The 23,880-nt window shown below is 44.4% G+C and overlaps 1 protein-coding gene across 1 annotated transcript; it reads left to right on the top strand.

The window, feature by feature from the left end:
- Positions 1 to 18: 18 nt before the first annotated feature.
- On the top strand, positions 19 to 21,533 carry ESX1 (ESX homeobox 1). The gene is made up of 5 exons (XM_083160740.1): positions 19 to 193; positions 2,167 to 2,458; positions 11,343 to 11,388; positions 14,833 to 15,119; positions 20,002 to 21,533. Exons 1-5 carry the CDS (start codon positions 19 to 21, stop codon positions 20,240 to 20,242), a joined length of 1,041 nt encoding a protein of 346 aa, XP_083016866.1. The 3' UTR covers positions 20,243 to 21,533.
- Positions 21,534 to 23,880: the final 2,347 nt, after the last annotated feature.

Raw genomic sequence — 23,880 nt, 5'->3', positions numbered from 1 at the left:
ACACACAGAGCAGTCACCATGCAGACTCCAGCACTCTCACCTAAGGACAGCTCCACAGAGACAGACTGTCCCCAGCATCCTCCTGCTCACACCCTTACCCCTTACTGCATAGACAACATTCTGGGAAGAGCACCCTCCTCAGAAAGTAGGAAGAGATCCCAAGAGGACCTAACAGGGACCTCATTAAAAAGTTGTGAGTATTTATCTTCCTGTCAGAGTTCTCAGCATGGAAATGTTAACAGACTTTGTGTTCATTTGACATATTAATGTTGATGTATCAGTAATTTAGTGCTTAAAAGTTATATACAATTTCATTGTTACTTACATCTTGTTATGGTAGGATAAATGTTATAATATTAAGTGGTTTTTGGATGGTCAGTTGATGTATGTGGTAGGCGAACACATACACTTTATATTGCTTCAGATTCCAGATCACTTATACAAATTAGATCACTGCACATCTCAATTAATGAAGTATCTTTATGGACAGACACTTACCTTTACAATTAATGATGTATCTTTATGGACAGACACTTACCTTTACAATTAATGATGTATCTTTATGGACAGACACTTACCTTTAGAATTAATGATGTATCTTTATGGACAGACACTTACCTTTACAATTAATGATGTATCTTTATGGACAGACACTTACCTTTACAATTAATGATGTATCTTTATGGACAGACACTTACCTTTACAATTAATGATGTATCTTTATGGACAGACACTTACCTTTACAATTAATGATGTATCTTTATGGACAGACACTTACCTTTACAATTAATGATGTATCTTTATGGAAAGACACCTACCTTTACAATTAATGATGTACCTTTATGGACAGACACTTACCTTTCCAATTAATGAAATCACTGAAATGTCATATACAGTAATACAACAATAACATGTTTCAAATGGAATCAAATGCAAATAGAAGTTAGTCCTGTGCACTGTTAGTAATAGAATAACATTTCTCAAATATCCGGTTTTATTTGTAACCCTGTAACAACCTGCAATCCTAGCTTGTGCATATTAATTTAATAATATAAGTTTTATCTCTTTATAAAATTGTGGTACCTGTATATTGAACTTTTATTTACTTCAATGTATTTAATGTGCGGTTAAAAATAGATATCAGACTTTTTACACAGTGCATACAACGTCTACACAAAAAGCATCTGTGGCTGTAGGTAAAAAGACCCATTTAAACTGTAAAACCCTACAGTAACATGACTACTACAGTATGTATGGGTGAAAATCAATTGCCAAGGGATCTGCAGATATATTAATGTGTTATCTCAATCTGCTTTCCCTTTTGTAATAATATCTGTAATGTTATAGAATGCTTGCTTTATACTCTACCTTTTACACTCTACTGTTTATACTATACAGATTGATTTCTTTGGCACCGTAAAATGGATGTAGGGCATTAAGGCATACCAAACTAATACACAGAGAGGAACGGGGCATCTCCAGCCCGTATCCGGGCCCTAGGTCAACCATGTCTAGGTCAACATTCATTAGGTCGACACCCTATTGTCGACAGTCAGTAGGTCGACACCACTAAATGGTCGACATAGTTATGGTCAACAGGGTCTAAAGGTCGACACAAGCTTTAGGTTGACAATGGGATGGTAGACAGTGAAAAGGTTGACACAAGTTTTTCAAATTTTTTGGTCTGACATGTGCCGACAGGCGGTATTTCATGCCCTACCATCCACTAGGGTGTGGTGGGAGAATAGAATAGTGTGCCGAGCGCAGGGAGGCACCGTGCCCGAAGTTTGGTGAGCATAGTGAGCCATGCGAGGGACGCGGTGCACTTTTTTAGTGTCCATGACGATGGTGTTGACATTCGGGACAAAAAAAACATGAAAAACTCGTGTTAACCTTTTGATAATACATCTTGATGAATACATCCTCGTTAATGAGGCGAAGAGGGAAGTATTCTAGTGGAGCTCATTGGCAGCATTTTATCTGTCTCCACGGCTTAGTTCATATCCCCTTCCTGTCTTGTTGAAGCTGTACAGTACAAAAAAAGTTAATTTAAGATACAGTACAAAGCTAGTGTGACTAAGCATGTGTTATACATGTGTAGTGAACATTAGGCGTGTAAATTAATGATCAGAATAGTGTAAATTGTAAGATTATTATTTATCACAGGTAACTACAATTCTGCCCCTGATATCCTATACACGGTGGGAGAAAGTTCACGAAGTAAAGTGTCCAATGAAAGCAGCACTGCAGGAAAGGGTCCGAGGAAGAATGGCGAGGATCAAAATGCAGAACGGAAGGAACCAGCTGAGAAACAGCTCGGTACTGGCTGTGACCCGTCCATATTGTCAGGGGCTGAGAAAAGGAAACAGCGACGCTACCGCACCACCTTCAGTAACCTGCAACTGGAGGAGCTGGAGAGGGCCTTCGGGAAGTCCCATTATCCAGATGTCTTCACCAGGTCATTTCATTATATAACTTTACCTTTACACTAAAGTGTCCATATTGCTATAGACTACCTAGTAGATGATATTTCAATTAACTTTATTTCAAACTTATGGTGCATACACACGGTGAGATTTACTTTCCATTAGACCACTATTAGATCTGGGTCGGTGTCTGGATCTGGGTTAGTTACAAGTCTTACAACAGTGTTCACATTCGATTTGACTACATAGTACAGATCTGTATTATATAGTCTTGCCTGCCAAGACTATTGATCTATTTGATTTCTATTCAATTTTGCTTCTATAAGCAAAATCAAATAGAAAAATAGTGCATATCTTACAGTGTGTACCCTCAGATACAGACCCAGATCTAATAGTGGTCTAATAGAAAGTAAATCTCACCGTGTGTATGCAAGGCCCCCATATACTATGCGATTTTCACCCGATTCGGATGAATCAAGCCATGAAATCGTCCCAAATTGCACATGTACAGTAGACATCCCCTCCGACCCGATGCGCAGTCCCGTGCGCATCGGATTGGAGTTGGGAGGTCGGACGGGCTGCACAGAAGATTTTCTAAAACTTATGTGCAGCCCGGAGCCTTACGGGGGATGGGTGCAGGGAGCAGGGGGTGCGATGCAGGGACCCGGGTAGGGGAGGAAGCTGATGCCATCAGAGTGCCAGTGGGAGCAGGGGGAGACGCAGGGAGCCAGGCAGGATAGGCTGAGAGAGGTCTCAGCCAATCAGTGGCTGCCCATTCATTTCTATGGGCTTTTATTTTTTTTTTTAGTGCTCTGTTCCCTCCGCTGCCCAGCAGCAGCAGGTGAAGGTGAAGCTACTGTGACTGCGGCTGTATTTCTGAAGCTGGAGCTGAACTTGGAATGGCAGGTGTGAATGTTTTCTTTAAACACCCCCACTATCCACGTCAGCCCGAAGCGTGGCGTGCGCAGTGAGCCATGCAAGGGGACGCATTATGCGTCCTCCCGACCTGTTTATACCCTCACTATCCACGTTGGCGTGGAGTTGATATTACAAAGTGGGTACTTGTGTATTTTGGCGGCGCCCCCGATGTCCGTCGTACGACGAACAGATCGCATCGCATGCCATGCACCCGATGGCATGCAATGCGATGCGATTTTGACCCCCTATACGACCAAAAATCATATAAGCACCCTAAAGGGTGCTTTTGAGCACCCAAATGGGTGCTTACAATGTTAAATGCACCCCCACGCCACCCCCCACTATAAACGTGAACCCGAAGCGTGGCGAGCGCAGCGAGCCCGCGAGGGGCAGCGGTACGCGTCCTACGACCTTTTCATACCCCCACTATCCACGTCGGCGTGGAGTTGAGAATAGAATAGTGTGGCGAGCGCAGCGAGCCACCGAGCCCGAAGCGCGGCGAGCGCAGCGAGCCCCGCGAGGGGACGCGGATACCTTCACAGTTATACGCGTCCCCTCGCGGGCTTCACAGGTGTCCGTGGCGACGCAGACACCTGTGAAGCCCGCGAGGGGACGCGTTTACCTGTGAAGGTATCCGCGTGCGCTCGCCACGCTTCGGGCTCGGTGGCTCGCTGCGCTCGCCACACTATTCTATTCTCAACTCCACGCCGACGTGGATAGTGGGGGTATGAAAAGGTCGTAGGACGCGTACCGCCGCCCCTCGCGGGCTCGCTGCGCTCGCCACGCTTCGGGTTCACGTTTATAGTGGGGGGTGGCGTGGGGGTGCATTTAACATTGTAAGCACCCATTTGGGTGCTTAACATTGTATAAGCACCCATTAGGGTGCTTATACAATGTTTAATCGCATCGCATCGTATGGCATCGTATGCCATGTACAATGGCATACAATTTCAAAATTGTATGCCATCGTGCACTATCGTACGATATCGCGTCGCATCGCATACCATCGTATGTGTTATGGTATGCGATGCGATGGGCGTCGCCAAAATACACAAGTACCCAAAGTGTGGTAAGCGCAGCGAACCCCACGAGGGGACGCAGAATACATGTGAAGTAATTTGCTGTGCTCGCCACGCTTCGGGCTCATTTTCCACATTCCCTCGCCACACTTTATAAAATCAACTCCACGCTGCCGTGGACAGTGGGGGTATGAACAGGTCGGGAGGACGTGTAGCAATGCGCTGCACTCGCCACACTTCGGGCTGACGTGGATAGTGGGGGTTGGAAAAGGAGGCATTTGCCAGAATTTGACATGGAGCACTGGCAAATGCATCCTTTTTTGTGCACAAGACGCACGTGTGCCACACCCCATAACCCTGTCCGTCTCACTGAAGCAGAGACGGGCACAGAGTGTCTGGGATGCTCGTCCGCATGATACGCTTGCGCATTCAACTAACATTTAGCGCCTCTCTGCTGGCGCCCACCAGGGTTGGAGATCTGGCGGTTTCCGGCACTGTATGTGAAGCGCGTCCTCCGAGCTGTTCCGGCATCTGCCAGCGCACCTGACACTGTGGACGCTGGTAGCTTTACTCATTACTTTACACTACGCTGACTACACTTGCTACGCTGCCTTACTATGACTACGCTGGCTGAAGCTGACTACGTAGCTCTGACTACGCCAACTACATTGCGCACAGCGGTGCCATGATAATACACATGTACCATTAAATGTTTCTATTTTGGGTGTCAAATAGAGGACAGTTAGTCATGGTTAGAGTTTATAGAGTGGATGAGCTATATTGTGTGAAACAGAACTGGAAAACCCTAATATGAATATGTAACAATTAAGAAACTAAGATGGGTTCTCTATTGAAGATGGAATGTTGCCATAAGGAACTACTATATATACTCGAGTATAAGCCGACTTTTTCAGAACATATTTTATGCTGAAAAAGCCCCCCTCGGCTTATACTCGAGTGAGGGTCCCACTTGAGTCAATAGGTTTTCCCAGTTTTTTGTTGTAAAATTAGGTGCCTCGGCTTATATTCGGGTCGATTTATACTCGAGTATGTACGGTAATCAGATTATCTTCTAGAAGGTGCTAAATAAATAATAAGTAGAATCTGATTGGCAACATCCCATCTGTCTTTGAACTTATCTTTGTACATGTACCACTTTGTATTTACTTTATCCCATGCTGATCAGGAAGTGAAGACAGTCCTCACAGGTGAAACATGCACAGTTAACCCTTTAAGCATCAACATCTCTGTGAGAGATGTGCAAAATATCTGCTAAAAATGCCAGCGCCGCTCACATTTGTTATATAAATTCAAATTAAAAATGATTTGTAAAAAAGATTGTATTTCCTATATAAGGTAACCATTACAGGCCATTATGATCAATAAAAATGTTTGCTTGGCAATTTTCACACCTATTTTTGACAAATGAACTTGGCACTTGAGTTAAAAAATTAACCACCTAGACTGACCTAGTGTCCTTATTGCAAATGATGTGTGAGTTACATTTAATTCTATTGAAACAATAGAATTAAGCAGAGGTTAAGGTACCCACACACTAGAAAGATCTGCAATCGTAAGATGTGCGCATAAATTAGCCTTGAAATCTTTTGTCCGTCCTGGACAAAAGATTTCAGGCAAGCGCACGTCTTTACCAAAGATTTTTTTCTTAAGATCCCGTGTGCGTTCCTATGGATCTTTTGTTAAATCTTCTGATCTTTCGTGCAGCACTTAAGATCAGAAGATTCAGCAAAAGGTCCATCGGACCGATATTGGCTGATTTTTGACCGATTATCGCTAAACATCCGACGATATATCGGCCGATTTATCAATCGGCCAAAAAATCGTTCTAGTGTGTGGGACCCTTTAGGATGCACAAATGTATCTTCCATTCCTGGCTGCATCCAGTTGTCTAAATCCAACAACAGTAAAGGCCCCCATACATTAGGTCGACTTGTCCTTAGCAGACCGGCAGCTCCCCAGGAGGCTCACATACAATTTGGCACTTGATGAACCAATTCTTACATGTGATAAATCACTTGCGATTTATCACATGTAACAGGGAGCTGCAGGGGGCAGGCAATGATCCTCATCAGGGGGATGCCAGAGCGGGCAGCACCGGCGAGTGCTGACCTGGCCGGGAGGTGGGATCACAGATATCAGCAGCGGGGACGGGCAGTGCAGTGGCGGGTATTCGATTTTTTAAAAGCCTGTCAAATGACTGGCCGTTCTCTGATTGGCTGAGAGCTCTCAGCCAACCAGAGAACGGCCAGTCATTTGACAGGTATTTTAAAAATCGAATACCCACCAGTCTGCCACGGCACTACCTGTCCCGCAGAACTGCTGATCACACCGCCCGGCCAGGTCAGCACTCGCCGGCGCCGCCAGCTAGCTAAAGCGTCAGGACCCGCTGCCCGCTCCCCCTGATGAGCGCTTCTGATCCCACTGCTCCCCCGGTCAGTCTGCAAGCATATGCCTGTCAGGCGGGCAGGCATATGCATACAGGGAGGTCGGACGTGATCTTATGTGCTGACTGTCCGACCTCCCTGATCCATTCCGATGCGCACGGGACCACGTATCGGATCGGATCAGATGTCACACACCTGCGATTTTGGGCCGATTTCACCCGGTTATCGGCTCAAAGTGCTGAAATCGGATGAAATTGTCCCAAAATCTCATAGTGTATGGGGGCCTTAACATTCCAGTGTAACATTTCTCCAAGTAAAATATCAAGACAATCCTAGTGATCTGTAGTCATGAATTGTACCCAGAATGAATTCCCTTTTTTTTCTGTTATACATTTAATGCCAGTGGCAGGTTAAAGGCAGTTTTAAAAAGAATGTAGAATAGTAGAATAGTAGTGTGTCTCCGGTGTCTACCACTGTTTAGTATAATAAAGATTATTATAACTCACATAAATGATATCACAATGATATAACAATAATACCCCTTTCACATCGCACTTTTAAAACGGTAAATTGCCGATTTTTTTTCATTTTAAAACGTTTAAGCCTGCACTGTGAATGCACCAGAGCCGATTTACCGTTTAAAGTTAACTGGTATTTCGAACCGTGTAAAAAGCAGAGTCCTACACGGTTCCTTGCCGTTTTTTGAGCAATGTGAATGTGTACAATGTGTCTGAAACGGTAGGTATTTCAGGCAAACAACACAAGCTACAGAGCAGTGATAGGCTGTCCCCTTTAAAATGACAGGCAATGTTGACACTCTTGCTTGAAACGTGTTCGGGTTGAAACGGTTTGACTGCTATGTTGAATGAGACTTAACCGGTATTTAAAACGGTAATCTGCGGCAATGTTAAGGCTCTGACCCGTTTTAATTACCGTTTTAAAATACCGGTTTTTAAAACGTGTCGGCGATGTGAAAGGGGTATTACATAACCGCTATGCATATAATAGTTCATTAAAAGTTTCATATAAGTGGATTCCAACTTTAGGAATTACTATGTTGAATTCACTGTACTATGTCCCATGCTCATGGGAAGATTGAGATCCCAATTCAACCTGCAATAGAAAATAGCTGACACATTGATTGTAGCAGACAAGTAAATACAAGGGGTTTGGAACATTATGTGTACACGGTACCTAATCCCACATAAATCACTGAAAAGTATATTCACATAGCATTTCTATAAGACTATGGGCTGCAATTTGACAGGCATCACAGCATGATTATTAAGGAAACAACACTACACAAGGCACTGGCATTAGCTCTGTATTCATTGCTGGATGTGAAGCTTTAATGCACATTAACTTTCATTTACATACACAGTACTTAGCACAAAATTCATAGTGAGTCTGAGCTCCAGGCAACTACCACTGTTTCCAAAATGCAAATGAAGTAATCATTAACGCAAACAGAACTTACTAGTAATTAAGAATTCTATGAAATGATCATACCGTAAGGAGTTTGCTGACCAGTTTTCTCTCACAAATAGTTTCATTATTGGAGGCTGTGCTGGGAATTAAAATGCAGTAAAAGCCGTTACAAAGCAGATTGTAGGAAATAATAACCGTTCTATTAAAAGGTTTTAAACTGAAATGAATACGCAGCATTTATTGCAAACAAATAATATAATATTATCACATAACCAGCAGCTAGCCACATCTGTTTATATGACCTACCACACCTTATAACGGAAAGTAAGGCTAAACATACACCCACCAACATACGTTATATACATACAGTAGGTTGAACTAGATGGACGCAAGTCTTTATTCAGCCTCACCTACTATGTAACTATGTAACTGTATGTATGTATGTATGTACATGGTCTAATCCTCTGTTGTACTTCACTCAAAGACGTTCCATGGCATTCTTTCATTGAGGCCGTTGGGTGCGGTAGTCCTTAGTTTAAAGATCCATCTTGCTTCGGTTTGTAATAATTTGCCGGCTCGATCTCCGCCCCTGCGGTTTTCAGGTACATGGTCTATAATTTGGTGGCGAAGCTGGTCCAGTTTGTGATCCTTTTCTGCCCAATGCCTGGCAACTGGTTGTTCTGATGTACGGCCCATAGTTCTATTCGTTATCGCAGCTTTGATTGCTGAACGATGTAGAGCTGCCCTTTCTCTAAAACTACGGATTGTTTTTCCAACGTATTGGGCAGAAAAGGATCACAAACTGAACCAGCTTCGCCACCAAATTATAGACCATGTACCTGAAAACCGCAGAGGCGGATATCGAGCTGGCAAATTATTACAAACCGAAGCAAGATGGATCTTTAAACTAAGGACTACCGCACCCAACGGTCTCAATGGAAGAATGCCATGGAACGTCTTTTGAGCGAAGTACAACAGAGGATTAGTCCACTTATGGACATGCAGTTGTGTGATAATCGCTCAATTTGCTAATTCTCTGATTAGCGATCCTTGCTGTATTAGGCCCAATAAGTGGTTAATTTACTAAAGCTTCTAAAAATGAAAAAGAGGTGCTGTTGCCAATAGCAACCAGTGAGGTTCTGTCTATCATTTTCTAGGATGGAACATTATCTCTTTTCATTTTTAGGAGTTTTGGTAAATGTTCCCCTAAGAGAGAATGATATGATGCAGAGAGCAACAAGCAAACAAATCTTTACAACATGGGACTTAAAAAAACACTTGACAAATATGTTACTTAAATTACTTCTGTCTTCTCAGGTTTAAGGTTAATCCACATGAGCGGTTTCTTGGGCTTCATTTCAAACTAGATGGAATCCATTAACCTTTATTGCACACCTGCTCTCTTGTCCATATGCACAGTAGTAATGTACACAGCTCTGAAGTTACCACAAGAAAATGATGCCAGTGGCATAGAGGTCAATGTCTAATGTAGCGTACTGTGTTACAGACACAGGTCCCTCTATGCTGAATTTCCAAACCACTTAGGGGGTCATTCTGGTTGATTCGCAAGGCTGCAAATTCGCAACCTTGTAAGTCCACCAGAGCCCGCTACGCAAGGCATGCAAATGGATGTTTTACATAAACATCCATTCGCAGGCCAGGGAGAACCTCCCACATCTTTTGATGGTCGCCAATCATCGAAATATGTGGTGCGTGCACGCATATACAGAGTGACTCTCAGGTCACTTATATATATGCATCCAAATTCGGGAGGAACTGGGAATCGGGTGATGTCAGCTGCCCACCCCCAGTGCTCACGTCACCCGGCGATTTCCATGGGAACGCCCATGAGTACCCCGGCTGACTGTCCCATGCCCCACCCCCACCGCCTACAATGTTGGGTGCGTGCACCCGGCAAACAGGGGAGCAATTAGGTGGCCTGCGATTTATATTGTAATGTGTTTTTTTATCTTGTTTATAGCACATTTATTAATTTTATATATATAGTGCCACCTAAACATTATATTATATAAACATTATATTCATTATGCATTTATTGTTATAAAAATGTTGGGTATAAATAATGGAAATGGGCTTCCAGGGAGTACGCAGGTGGAGAATGATTGAGACCGGTACTTATGTATTAGCCGTGCGCCCAATTAGCGTACGTACGGCACCATAGGGAAATCGCATTGCATGTGATTTTTTGCATGCGATGCGATCGCATGCGATTTTATAGGGTGCGATGCCATTTAATGTAGTATACACTTGTATGACATACAATATGATTTAGGCACCCCCCGACTATCCACGCCACCCAGAAGCATGGCGGTGCGCAGAGAACCCCGAGAGGGGACGCGGAATACATGTAACTTAATTTGCGTGTGCTCGCCACGCTTCGGGCTCAGTGGCTCACTGCGCTCACCACACTATATGAAATCAACTCCACGCCAACGTGAATAGTGGGGGTATGAAAAGGTCGGGAGGACACGTTACGCCGCCACTCGGGGTGGCGTGGATAATGGGGGGGTGCCTAAATCCCATTGTATGTCATACAAGTGTATACTACATTAAATGGCATTGCACCCTATAAAATCGCATGTGATCTCATCGCACCGTCCAAGACCAGAGAGCAGTGAATAGATTACATAGGAAAATCGCATCGCATGCGATTGCATTGCATGCAAAAACTGCATGTGATGCGATTTTCTTACGCAGAAACGCCCACTAAGCTATTTGCTTAGTGGGTGCCCGGGTATTACATAAGTACCTTGAGACCTACTGTTCTAGTTAAAATATTAGCAAAATCATATAGCTTCTTATACTGTAGTTGGTTAGCAGCAAGTAACCTTTGAAGTGGGCTCGATAAAGAAATTAGCAGTGGACTCCTGAAGCTTTATAGGAGGTGGGGCTGAAAGATACAAATATGCATCATTTAGCCCCACCCCTATCCCGAACCCATTACTCATGCTCAGCTTGGCCCTACCCCCTACGGGGCAGTCAGCATCTCCTCTCTGGGCCTTTCTCTGAGATGAGAGATTTAAAGTAGGTCCGTATGCCTTTTACCAATTAACGAATCAAAGTATATGATGAAATGTTTGTTCTACTATCATGACAATGACAGATTTGCCTCTTTCCTTCAGCAGAGAGGACCTTGCCATGAGGCTGAACCTCACAGAAGCAAGAGTGCAGGTATATATGAATCCTATTTTCTGATACCCAGGGCCTGATGCTGAGCGGATAGCAGGCCCACTGTGCCTCCTTCGTGCTGGATGGATAGAAAATTGGGAGACATGATGTGCAATCGCCTAATCCAGCTTTAGTTGTAGTTTTGCACATGATTACAACTACTGTCTCTTAGCCAACCAGAACCGAGCAAGGCCGCACAGCATGCTGGGTCCCTCTCTGTAATTGCAAAATGTTGCAATCACACCACAAATGTGCGAGTGCTTTTCAGAATAGCAATGCGCTTACATAACAATGGGGCCCTCCTGCATACAAAGCCTAGAGCGAAGGCAGGCACCGGGCTGCCATTTTAATTGTTGTGGCGAATGTGTGTGTCAGCGCATAGCCACCACAAACTGCCCCTGAAAACGGTTCGGACAGTCCTCTATTATACGGACCACGCCTACACTACACCTTGTCGTCAGCGGATGTCTGCTGCCCACCCACTTCCCACACAGGGTGCTTGCAGATGTATGACACCAGTTTGGTGTCTTACATCTGTGAGCACTGTACAAATCAATTGAAATCTATTCGCCGTGGCCGCTTGCACACAGCAGCTGCACATGTGCATAAATGACTATGCGCATGTGCAGTCGTGAAAAAATCGCTCCCCTGCGAGTATACGTAGGGGAGCGTATAAATCAGAATAGGGCCCCTGGCCTCAGAACACCATGCAGCCAAGCACTGTACAACTCTGCTTATGCCAGTGATGTTTTTGCTGAAAATGCAATGCAAGTAGGATACACAAGGAGACTCTGCTGATTAATGTGATATGTGAGTGTCACTGAGTCTGTGGGCCTAATTCAGATCGCAGGACAAATTTGTTCTCAAAATGTACAAAACCATGCGGCACTGCAGGTGGGCCAGATGTAACATGTGCAGAGAGAGTTAGATTTGAGTGGGTTAGTTTGTTTCTGTGCAGGGTAAATACTGGCTGCTGTATGCTTACACTGTAATTTAGATTTCAGTTTGCACATGTTACATCTGCCCCACCTGCAGTGCACGTGGTTTTGCCGATCTTTGAACAAATCAGTCCTGCGATCAGGTCCGAATTAGGTTTTGTATGTGGAGCAGTTCAGAACTTGTATTGTAAATATGGCTGCTCCCGGAGAGGAAAATAATAAAGTCGGCAACCCTGTCCTATACTGAAGATCGTGCAATCCTGTTTGCTGCTTTTTTGGAATCCACTCCAGGTTAATAAGTAGTTAAATGACCAGAGAAGCAGACAGCATATAATATGCTTATGCCGTTGCTGAAATGTCCAAATGTTGCTTGCCCAGAGATTGGGAAAAGCCTCCTCGACCTTTCATATCATCATGTGCACAAAAAGCCAGGTCAATGCAGAGAACAGGTTTTGAACATTGTGTTTTTTTTTCTCATTTAAACTGCCCTTAACAACTAAGGATGCTGCTAAGGAGCAGTCTTAACAGCAGTGTAGGGCCCTGGGCAAAGCAATGCACTGGGGCCCCTACACACTCATTTGTGAGAATTAAAAATGTAAGCGGCTAGCCGCAGTGGTGCACACAGGCCCCTGATTTCACAGACAACGCCCATATTTTTAATTCTTCCCTTCCAGAGATCCACGATGACTGAGGAAATCCACAGAAAAATGTCTGACATGCCATTTTTCCAGAGAGCTGCGCATGCGCAGTAGAGTCTAAGCTAGAAGTAGCCAACTCCAGTCCTCGAGAGCTACCAACAGTTAATGTTTTCCAGGTCTCCTCACAGAATCACAAGTTAAGTAATTATCTCTACCTGTGGATCTTTTGTAATTTGCCAGTGAGTAATGAGTGCACCTGTGTACCTGCTAGGGGGTCTGGAAAACATTAACTGTTGGTAGCTCTTGAGGACTGGAGTTGGCTTCTCCTGGTCTAAACCCTCTAGTGCTCAGACTCTATTTAGCTGCACTGCTGCCAGCACAGAGGATGGGACGTGGTCAGAGGAGGCTGCACATAGGCCTACTCCTCTCTTACAATGCCCCTGCAGAGACTTAACTAGATAATTGGTGCCCCATCCTAGAAATAGCTGGGTCTGGGACGGATATTAGACAGCACTTACATAGACAGCCATTACATCGACACCATTAGTTCGACAGCTCAATAGGTCGACATGGTTTTAGGTCGACATACCATTAGGTCGACATGTCATTAGGTCGACAGCTCATAAGGTCGACATGTTTTTAGGTCGACACTACCATTAGGTCGACAGTGTCTATGTCGACAGTCAAAAGGTCGACATGGGTTTTTCCACTGTTTTTTGGTCGAAATGTCGACACAGTCGACATGGACACAGTTTGAAGTGTACCGCAGCCCCTCGCAACGCTCGCTTCGCTCGCAATGCTTCAGGCACGGTGCTTCGCTGCGCTCGGCACACTATTTTATTCTCCCACCACGCCCTAGTGGATAGTAGGGCATGAAATACCGCCTGTCGGCACATGTCGGCTCAAAAAACAGTGAAAAAACCCATGTCGACCTTTTGACTGTCGACATAGACACTGTTGACCTAATGGTAGTGTCGACCTAATGAGCTGTCGACCTAATGAGCTGTCGACCTAATGGTATGTCGACCTAAAACCATGTCGACCTATTGAGCTGTCGAACTAATGGTGTCGATGTAATGGCTGTCTATGTAAGTGCTGTCTAACAATAGTCCGGATACCGAAATAGCTATGGTGTCCCTCCCCCACAGCTCGCATACGGACAGCAGCGTGGTCTCACTGGGAAGGGGAGTAAACACACAATAGTACCCACAATTCAAATTACGCCACATTAAAGCTGACCATACACTTGTAAGATTTTGCCCAATTTCATCCTATTCGATGATAAATCGGGGGAAAACTGGTTAAAATCAGTTGTGTTTAAGCTCCGATCCGATGTGCGGTATCCTAGTTCGCTAGGGCTGCACAAGGATATATCGGACACATAGCATTGGCTGGGATCGCATGCGATATATCACATGCAAAAGGACTGCATGCGATATATCACATACGATCCTGCCACCCAGGAAACTCCCAAGCGGCTGTGACTTCTCCCCTAGGACAAGTCGCACTAGTGCATGGGGGCCTTAAGCCAGCTGGATATGGATGGGAAGGTTTATCAGCCATGGGCCCCTTGACTACCGGACAACTGCCCACTGAGCTCAGTGGAAGAGATGGTCTTGCTATGGAGCGGACAGCTGGGAAGAAAAATATGCTAGAAATTCCATGCACATGATCCACTGATGAGAGCTATGTATAATAACAGCCACAGGTGTAAGATTGGGGACAAGGTGACATAACCTAACATGTCTATTCATACTATAGTACTCATGGATACACTGCAACCTTCTGCAGTATTATGTCTTCTGCTTTTATTGATTCATCACATAATTATATAGTTTTGTTTTTAATTTTTTCATATTTTTCTGTTGCAGGTTTGGTTTCAAAACCGAAGAGCCAAATGGAGAAAACGAGAGAAAACCGAGCTGCTGAGTGGTCTCCCTGCGTTCCCCATCCTGCATCCTTTAGGGCTATACTTTGATCTCCCTATAAACTCCAGTCACCTCATGGACTCTGTATGGAAAAATGTGCCTCTTTCAGCAGTAACATCAGCACCAGTCAGCCCAGCCTTGCCCCCTGCACACCTTGGCTCACTCAATCTGAACCATATGTCCTGGACATCCCTCTTCAGAAACCCTGTTTTGAGCCCTTACTTTGGAAGGTAAAATATCTTCTTCTACACCAAAATTATTAGGGTATATTGCTTAAATATGCCACCTACCAATGACAGCAGCAATTGTAGGACATGTTGTTTGAAGTCATTGTAAGTTATGCAGACATCAGTTTACATCCCAAACACACTTTACCATTCCCAGTCGGAGTCCAAATGGATGGTAACGTAGGAGCAGAAAAAAATGAAATAAATTGTAAAAAAACTCAGAAACATACAATTTTACGGCAGATAGGAACCATTCGGCCCATCTAGTCTGCTCCTTTTTTAACCATTTTGCATACTTCCCAACTGTTCCGGTTTTTGGGGATGTTCCCGTGTCCCACCAGGGGCTGCCAGTGTCCCTCAGCATGGGGGGGGGGGCAGTTGGGAGTCCACCCAAGCTGAAGGGAATAGATGCTGTGCGTATATATTCAGCGATGCAGATGGGTGAAAAATATGGGGTGTGGCCTGAGGACATGACATTGATGAGGCCACACCCCTTTTCCATAGGTCACACCCCCTTCCGGGTGCGCAAGTGTCTCGATTAGCGAGACACAGTTGTTGGGAGGTATCATATTGTTATTAATCCTATTTGATCCTTATTTCTTTGTAAGGATATCCTTATGTCTATCCCATGCATGTTTAAATTGTTCTACTGTCAGCCGCTACCACCTCTGATGGGACAAAGAAATAAATTTCACAAGGAAAAGAAATCAGGCGCTATGGCAGTAGCTGTTATTCTAGGTAAAGCTGCTGCTCAAAAATGGGGGGGGGGTAGTCAATCCCCACCTACAGCACACAGACAATCACGCACAAGGCATGTGAGCAGCGCTTAAAGAATTGACCAATATATGGAAAAATAGGTAGTTACTTTACTGGGTATAAAAATATAATAATAAAATATATAACAATATACAGACAAAGATGCACAATATAATTACATATGTAAAATTAAAATTGCCACAGGAAAATATATGAAGGTGGATGGCCCAGGGGGACAGGGGTAGGGGGTAAGTGGTGGGTCACAGGTAAGTTCACTTTACCGATTGTAGGGTGAACCTTTGATCCAAGGGAATCCAATATAAGCGATAATGGTCCTCACTTATTATCACGGTGTTGTATTAGCCGTTGGAGGGATGTTACCGTAGGCTTCCGCTGTTTGCTGGTGTTTTTGTCCAGGTGGTCTATATTGGGCTATAGCCACCGGGAGAGTCCAGAATGCGGTGTCCGCCACGGGTGTGTTATCGCTGGAACTGAAGGCTTCTGCTCATGGGGTCCTCTCGCAGTGATAGCTGGATGGAATAAGTCACTGGGGGGCTCAGGAGCAGTGTCCGCCAAAGTATTTGTAGTTTGTAAGCAATCCGGTATCCAAGGTCCACACTGGGCAAGGTGATCCACACTAATTGGGTCCTGGGCAAAGAAACTTTGACGTCCACTAACGCGTTTCACTGCCAACTGCAGCTTTATCAAAGGTGCTTGACAGTGTGTCTGGTCTGGGTATATATACCCTCACTAATGGGCAAACAATCAACATGTGTGTGCATCAACAATATACAATTTAAATTTAATAAAGCATAATAACACCCAAAATATAAATCAGTAGGAGACAGACATATATCCACATGAAATCCTAAAGCAATAAACATCAAAATTCAATAAGATAAGCAAAACGATGTCTATATTATGTTAATGTAGAGGTCACATGATCGGAAGGTCAGTGATCAGTTTAGACATATATATATATATATATATATATATATATATATATATATATATATATATATATACATTTATAGTTCATCCAAACAGTTGGAGTGTAGATGGTGATGGGATATACCTTTTGGGGATCCAAAACATCAAAAACGAGTGTCATATAGATGAAAAAAATACATTATATTGGCAGTGGAACGCATCTGCGTTACAAATGCCGATTCTAATCACTTCCGCCGTCATACCGGAAGTATATGTATGACGGCGCAATGTGAACATAGGGAGAGAGAGGGTACAGAGCTGGAGGGCGCATGCCGGGGAATAGAATGCCTGCGTGCACAGAGCACTCTGCATTTTATGTTGTCAGATACCGATATTTTGGTCACATGACCAGGCTCATTGCTGTGTGAGAGGCGGCTGTTGGAATGCATATGCGTTCCATAGGAAATTATATGAAGCGCAATGCTAGATGTAAAGTAAATAATTGATTAATTATTAATAAGGGCATCAGCTTCTGGAGCGCAATGTGTTCCACAGAGTCTCCTCCACAGCGCATTATGGGGCATAGAGATCCTCTGATGGGAGGCTACTCCACTTGTCCACTACTTCTGTGAAGTAATTTTTCCTCATATTTCCCCTGAACCTCCCTCTCTCCAGTGTCAGTGCATGTCATCATGTTCTAATACTTCCTGTGAAGAATGTCTCCCTCCATGTTTTGTGATGTAGGCCATGCACCATTTTAGTTGACCTTCTTTGTACACTCTCTAATGTATTTATATCCTTCTGGAGAGATTGCCTCCAGAACTGGACACAATATTCTAGATGAGGTCGTACCAATAACATTATTACTTCTTTCTGCTACTGATTCCTCTCCCTATGCAACCAAACATCTACGTGCCTTCTTCATTGTATTGTTACATTACTTACCTGCCTTACCTCACCTGAAATAGTGACTCCTAGGGCCAGATTCCCTACTGCAAATTCATGGGCTGTCAATTCTAGGGGCCTTTGTGCTGGGACAGCTAGGGTTGTGGGCATCTGCCTCCTGGTCTTTTTGGGAGGCAGTAGAGATTGCTGCCTGGTCACTCTGTGAATCACACACAAACAGAGCGACTAGGCAGCATTCTCTTCCTGCTTCAGTGACTGGCTGTCAGTATGCTGATGTGAGGATGGTTGGAGCTATCCACCAATTAGAGTCCAGCATTTTCTACCTGCCTCCCAACCTGCAGCCAAACAGTGAATAGCTGTCAGCATGCTGATTGGTGGATGGCTGGAGCTATTCACCAATCAGAGTGCTGATAGCCATGCACTCTGTGGAAGCAAGTGGGGGGTTGGAACGGGACCACAAGAGGGACGTGATATTATTATTATTTTTACATTTTTTCCTGTGAATGGGTGCGGAGGGGCCCCAAATGCATTGTTTTGCCCGGGGCCTACAATGCCCTGCCAAATTCAGCTGCTAAATCACAATCTTAAAATAGCCCAGCTAAATCAAGTAATGTCACCATTTGGTCACCAAGATTAAGTGAACCTGATGCCCAGTTAGTTTAGGACTATTTGTATCTGTTTTTCAAACGTGGAAATGTTCCATGAGATAACAGTTGTAGGAATAGCTGAAGGCAGCTTTGCGTACAGATGGGAACGTTGGCTTTTTATGTGACAAATCATGGTGGGAGTGGGACTTCCTGACTGGTTTCTCTTTCTTGGTACCTTCTCTCTGACAATATTTGCTATTGCTATGGATTTTTTGCGATGTTGACGTACGCTGATCCTGGCATATGTGCTTTGCATGTTGTATTCAGCGGAAAAGGGAGTCCTTAAGCAGATGTATTTGGTGGTATATTCTTGAAGGTCAGCTGAGCCAATCTAATCCATTGCCCATGGATGTAAATGCTGAAACTTCTGCTCTGCTAGTCATGATAAGGTCATTTAAATATTTATGAAGTCAGATTTACCCAATTGAGAGAATGAAGCCTCACCTCACTTTTAAAAGATATTGGGAAAAGCTATCTTCTTGTTCATAACTCCCTCTTTTATTTATTTATAGGTATAATTACATAAAGAAGATCCATCCATCCCCCATTGGTGTACATTTAGGACCCTTGTGCTGTGCTAAATTAGCGATTTGGCTCCTGTCGAGCACAAAGACGTTAATTTTCTTCTTCTTCTATAAAGGCCTTAAGTTAGCGGCCCTTAAAGTGGAATGCCTCCGATTCCCCAATGTTTGGACATAGTTTGCCAATTTTAAATTTATGTCCTATAACATCCAGACAAGTTCCTTAAAATCTGTTCCATATGGATAGAGAGACGTATTCATCTGTAATTGCAAACTGCTGGTAATAATTAACAGTACCTTAACAAGAATAATGGTAGAAAGCTGGTATAGATTTTGAAAAAAGCAGCTTGCAAAGATATGTCCTTCCATCCGATGGGGAGTGCATCAATCTGCACTGTAACAACCAGCGGCTCCTATGGAGGAGAAGAGGGCCCCTGCCAGTACCTGGTTCTGGTACCTGCACAATGGAGCTGACAGGCACTGAGACCAGCAAATATGCACGATGGCTTGATTGCGCATGAACAACCCCTGCAACCCATAGAACCCTGATATGGTGGGCAATCAGACAGGGATCAGGTAGAGAGTGGAAGAACACCCTCTGTTAGCTCCAACTTGGTCTTACATTTCCAGAGGCTGGACACACCTGCCAATGGGACTGCCTGCCCTGCGGGTGACTGGCAGGTAGGACTTCCAATAGGAAGTCACTGCCAGTCACAGTATAGCCAGTGGCTCATTGAGCTGGTGGGTTTTACTGTTGAAGGGGGGTGTGTTAAAATCAGCCACTGGTCAATGTGTGTTTAGATGCCACCAGGCCATACTTATGTAATGTGGAATAGAAACAGAGCAAAGTGGAGCTTCCTAAATACCCCCCAGTAATGCTGTCCCCATAGAAAAACTATGCAGACTAGTTGTTTTTCTAAATTCAGAAGATATCACCAATATCTCCTGTGGTTATAGCTTTCATAAATAGGGGTGACACTTAATTCTGTCTTAAATATTTGGAAACAGCTAAGATGTTACTTAGGGTGTCCTTCAACACAGAATAGTACATTCTTACCAGTTTTGGCAGTAGATACAGTAACTCTAGCTATAACTCAGCCTCTAATTTTTTATATTTCATTTCAGGTTCCTCAGTGTACTAAACCCACATGTTACCACCACATCTCCTTTGCTTTTAAAAACCCCACTCTCCAATTCTGACCCTGAACTGCCCATCCTGAATGATTCAGTTGTCGTAGATTGGAAGTCACCATCGCCAAGTGTTGGAGACTTGAGACTCATATCTAAGGAACACTCTGAACACGAATCTCCTGTAAACTTTTTGCCAGTGACAGATTTCTCCAGCATCAGCAAAGATATTTGCTAACAATAGGAGACATTTGCCAAATGCACTTCTCACAGAGCAGATGATGTGTGATTCTCTGAACATTGAAGTCACATGGAAAACATTGAATGAGTCATCGTCACATCTACCCCTTCTTTTCCTACCTCCTTCAAGCGCAACTTGATTATTCTCCATTTTTTTCACAAAGATAGATCAATAAATGATTAATGATCACAATAAAATCAATGCTATAAGAAATGTGCACTTGTATATGTATGTCATGCGTGTGCTGCACACACATACGCACAGACATTGTAAAGGGATATTTTAAGCTGTCAGGCAGCACATTTTTGTCAGTAATAGGGATGGCCATCAACCATCGATTATTATTATTGGTTGATGCTGAGTAGTTTTGCCATCAATGGGGGAGAACCAGATGGTTTTCCACCAGCTTAAACCAATAGTTTTGTTTTTGCTTTTTCCCGATCACCCAAAAAGCCCCGCCTCCATATTTTGACTGAACCACATTGAAACATCGATGGTCATCCATTGAGTAGTAACACACCATAGATGGTCAGTTGCACTTTTGCCATCAATAGCAACCATCGATGGCAAAGGCAACGACGGCCATCCCTACTCAGTAGGCCTACTTGATAAACTGTGTGCAGTAATTACAGCACTGTTGAGTCATATAAGTAGCACACAATTACTGTCATAACTGACTGCATGCTGCTGTTCTTTTCCTGATACAGTGTCATTGTTTCTTTCATAATAATGTTGTCAATATTATTTTATTTTTATTTCTAAACCTATTTCTAAACCTAGACTATCAAAAAGACGAGGCAGCAAAAACTTTTAGATCCTGGGAAAGTCCCTGACCTAACGCAGGGTTGCCGACTTTCTTATTCTCCTCTACGGGAGAAGCCCGAAGAGGAGAGTTTCAGTAGCCACTCAGGGGGCGGGGCTTAAGCATGACATCACTAAGCCCCGCCCCATGCTGTTAAACCAGCAAATTCAGGGATCTCCATGGAGGGGGCGGGGCTAAAATGACGCGATTGTGTCATTTTAGCTCCGCCCCCTCCTCTGAGACCCGAGGATTGCGGCACTTTAATGCCGCGATCCGGGGGACAGCGGGGGTCCCCCCTGAATCCGGGAGGGTTGCCCACCCTCCGGGGGGCCGGGAGGAGGACCCGATTTTCGGGAGACTCCCGGAAATTCCGGGAGGGTCGGCAACCCTGACCTAACGCCTAAATATTCCGTCAATTAATGTGCACTGCTATCTTGAATTATAAAGAAGCTTGATGTGCCTTTCAAAATAAAATAACATTTGAATCTAGTGGTGTGGTATATTAAGTCTTTTGTACAAATTGACTGAAATGTAATTTAAAAGATAAATATACAATGTAACTATTTTTCCATTTTCTTATAAGGAAGAAAAATAAAAGGAAACTTATAAGTGCTTCTATTGTATTTTTGCTTTGAAGGCTAATGTGTGATATGCATGACATACAGTAAAGCCCTGTACACACGGGGCGATATATCGCTCACGCTGAGCGATATATCAGTCGGTGTCCTGTTTGCATCAGCGACCAGAGATGGCCGCTGATGAAAAAGAAACTGCCGGGGGAGCCCGGCAGTGGAAATCAGCTGGTCACAGGAGCAAGGTCCTGCGACCAGCGATCACTACGGACAGAAAATGGGAGCGCGCACCCGGCAATTTATCGCCGGTGCACACTCCCATCGCTGGCAATACGGTCGCTCAGCAACCATATTTCCAGCGATATTTGCTATAATCGCCCCCGTGTATATGCACCATAAGTGTGGTAATGTATTAATGTAGATAAGAATGGTACTCTTTAAATAGCACGGCGCCCACGATTTTGATCGTGGGCATCGCAGGTAAAAAAATCGCGGTCATCGCGGGCATTGAATGCACTAAAAAATTGGGTGCGACGCGACCAACGCGATGCCCGCGATTTCCCATAGGGAACAATGTTAAATTTCTCAATTGACCCGATTTTACTGTTCAATGCCTCAATTGACACGATTTTTCCATAGGAAACAATGTTAAATGGCCCACAGAGGCCAAATAGCCACCCTGAAGTGTGAAATGGCCCCCACAATTGTTAACGCCACCCCACGATCAACGTGAACCCGAAGCGTGGCGAGCGGCGGCGGTACGCGTCCTACGACCTTTTCATACCCCCACTATCCACGTCGGCGTGGAGTTGAGAATAGAATAGTGTGGCGAGCGTAGCGAGCCACCGAGCCCGAAGCGTGGCGAGCGCAGCAAGCCCCGCGAGGGGACGCGGATACCTTCACAGGTAAACGCGTCCCTTCGCGGGCTTCACAGGTATCCACGTCCCCTCGCGGGGCTCGCTGCGCTCGCCGCGCTTCGGGCTCGGTGGCTCGCTGCACTCGCCACACTATTCTATTCTCAACTCCACGCCAACGTGGATAGTAGGGGTATGAAAAGGTCGTAGGACGCGTACCGCCGCCCCTCGCGGGCACGCTGCGCTCGTCACGCTTCAGGTTCACGTTGATCGTGGGGTGGCGTTAACAATTGTGGGGGCCATTTCACACTTCAGGGTGGCTATTTGGCCTCTGTGGGCCATTTAACATTGTTTCCTATGGAAAAATCGTGTCAATTGAGGCATTGAACAGTAAAATCGGGTCAATTGAGAAATTTAACATTGTTCCCTATGGGAAATCGCGGGCATCGCGTCGCACCCGATTTTTTAGTGCATTCAATGCCCACGATGACCGCGATGGGCGCCGTGCTAGGTAAAGAGTACCATAAGAATAAATAAAACACAGTGAGGGTTGGCCTGTAAACAAAATATTTTTAATGGTACTAAGTACACAAATCTGTGTGGAGTTCAAAGAGTTTAGAGTAATTACTATTGCTCTAAATGGAATAAAATAAGTGCAATGTAAAAGAAAACCTATGGCTATTTAGATATAACAGGTAATATATATATTTATTCAAAACCATAGCAGGTAAGTGTCCAGGTAATCTGTTCTACATCATTTCACTGTGACCAGGTACAATTTGTCAAAGATATTGGTACTTGTGTAGTTTCACGGCACCAGTAACTCGCATGTGATATTGCATGCGATTTGATGTGCGAAGCGATTTATTACCTGTTCATAACCCCACTATACACTACGGCACGGAGTTGATTTTATATAGTGTGGCGAGCATAGCGAGCCCGAAGCGTGGTGAGCAGACACGGATTACTTGACATGTATTCACTGAGCCCGAAGCGTGGCGAGCGGACACGGATTACTTGACATGTATTCACTGAGCCCGAAGCGTGGCGTGTCAAGTAAATCATCGCCATGCGGTAGTGGATAGTGGGGGTATGAACAGGTAATAAATCGCATCGCACATTGAATCACATGCAAATCACATGGGATTTACTGGTGCCGTGAAACTACACAAGTACAGTACCAAGATATTTACCTTGGACAAACCTGTACCTGGTTACAGTGAAACAAAGTACCTGGACACTTACCTGCTTCTTTGCACCAACATTTGGATCAACACCAGCCACCATTTAGATCTACAATTCTACAATTCCAACCACAGTCATTGTGGAGGACAACATTCACTCGCCTGACCACCATTATCGAGGATACTGCTACTATGCATTCCAAACTGGATTCCTTCCCCTAAT

The sequence above is a fragment of the Crinia signifera genome, chromosome 9, assembly GCF_055691185.1.
Source record: "Crinia signifera chromosome 9, ASM5569118v1, whole genome shotgun sequence".
NCBI classification, from domain to species: Eukaryota; Metazoa; Chordata; class Amphibia; order Anura; family Myobatrachidae; genus Crinia; species Crinia signifera.
This window is presented reverse-complemented; position numbering and strand designations above follow the sequence as displayed.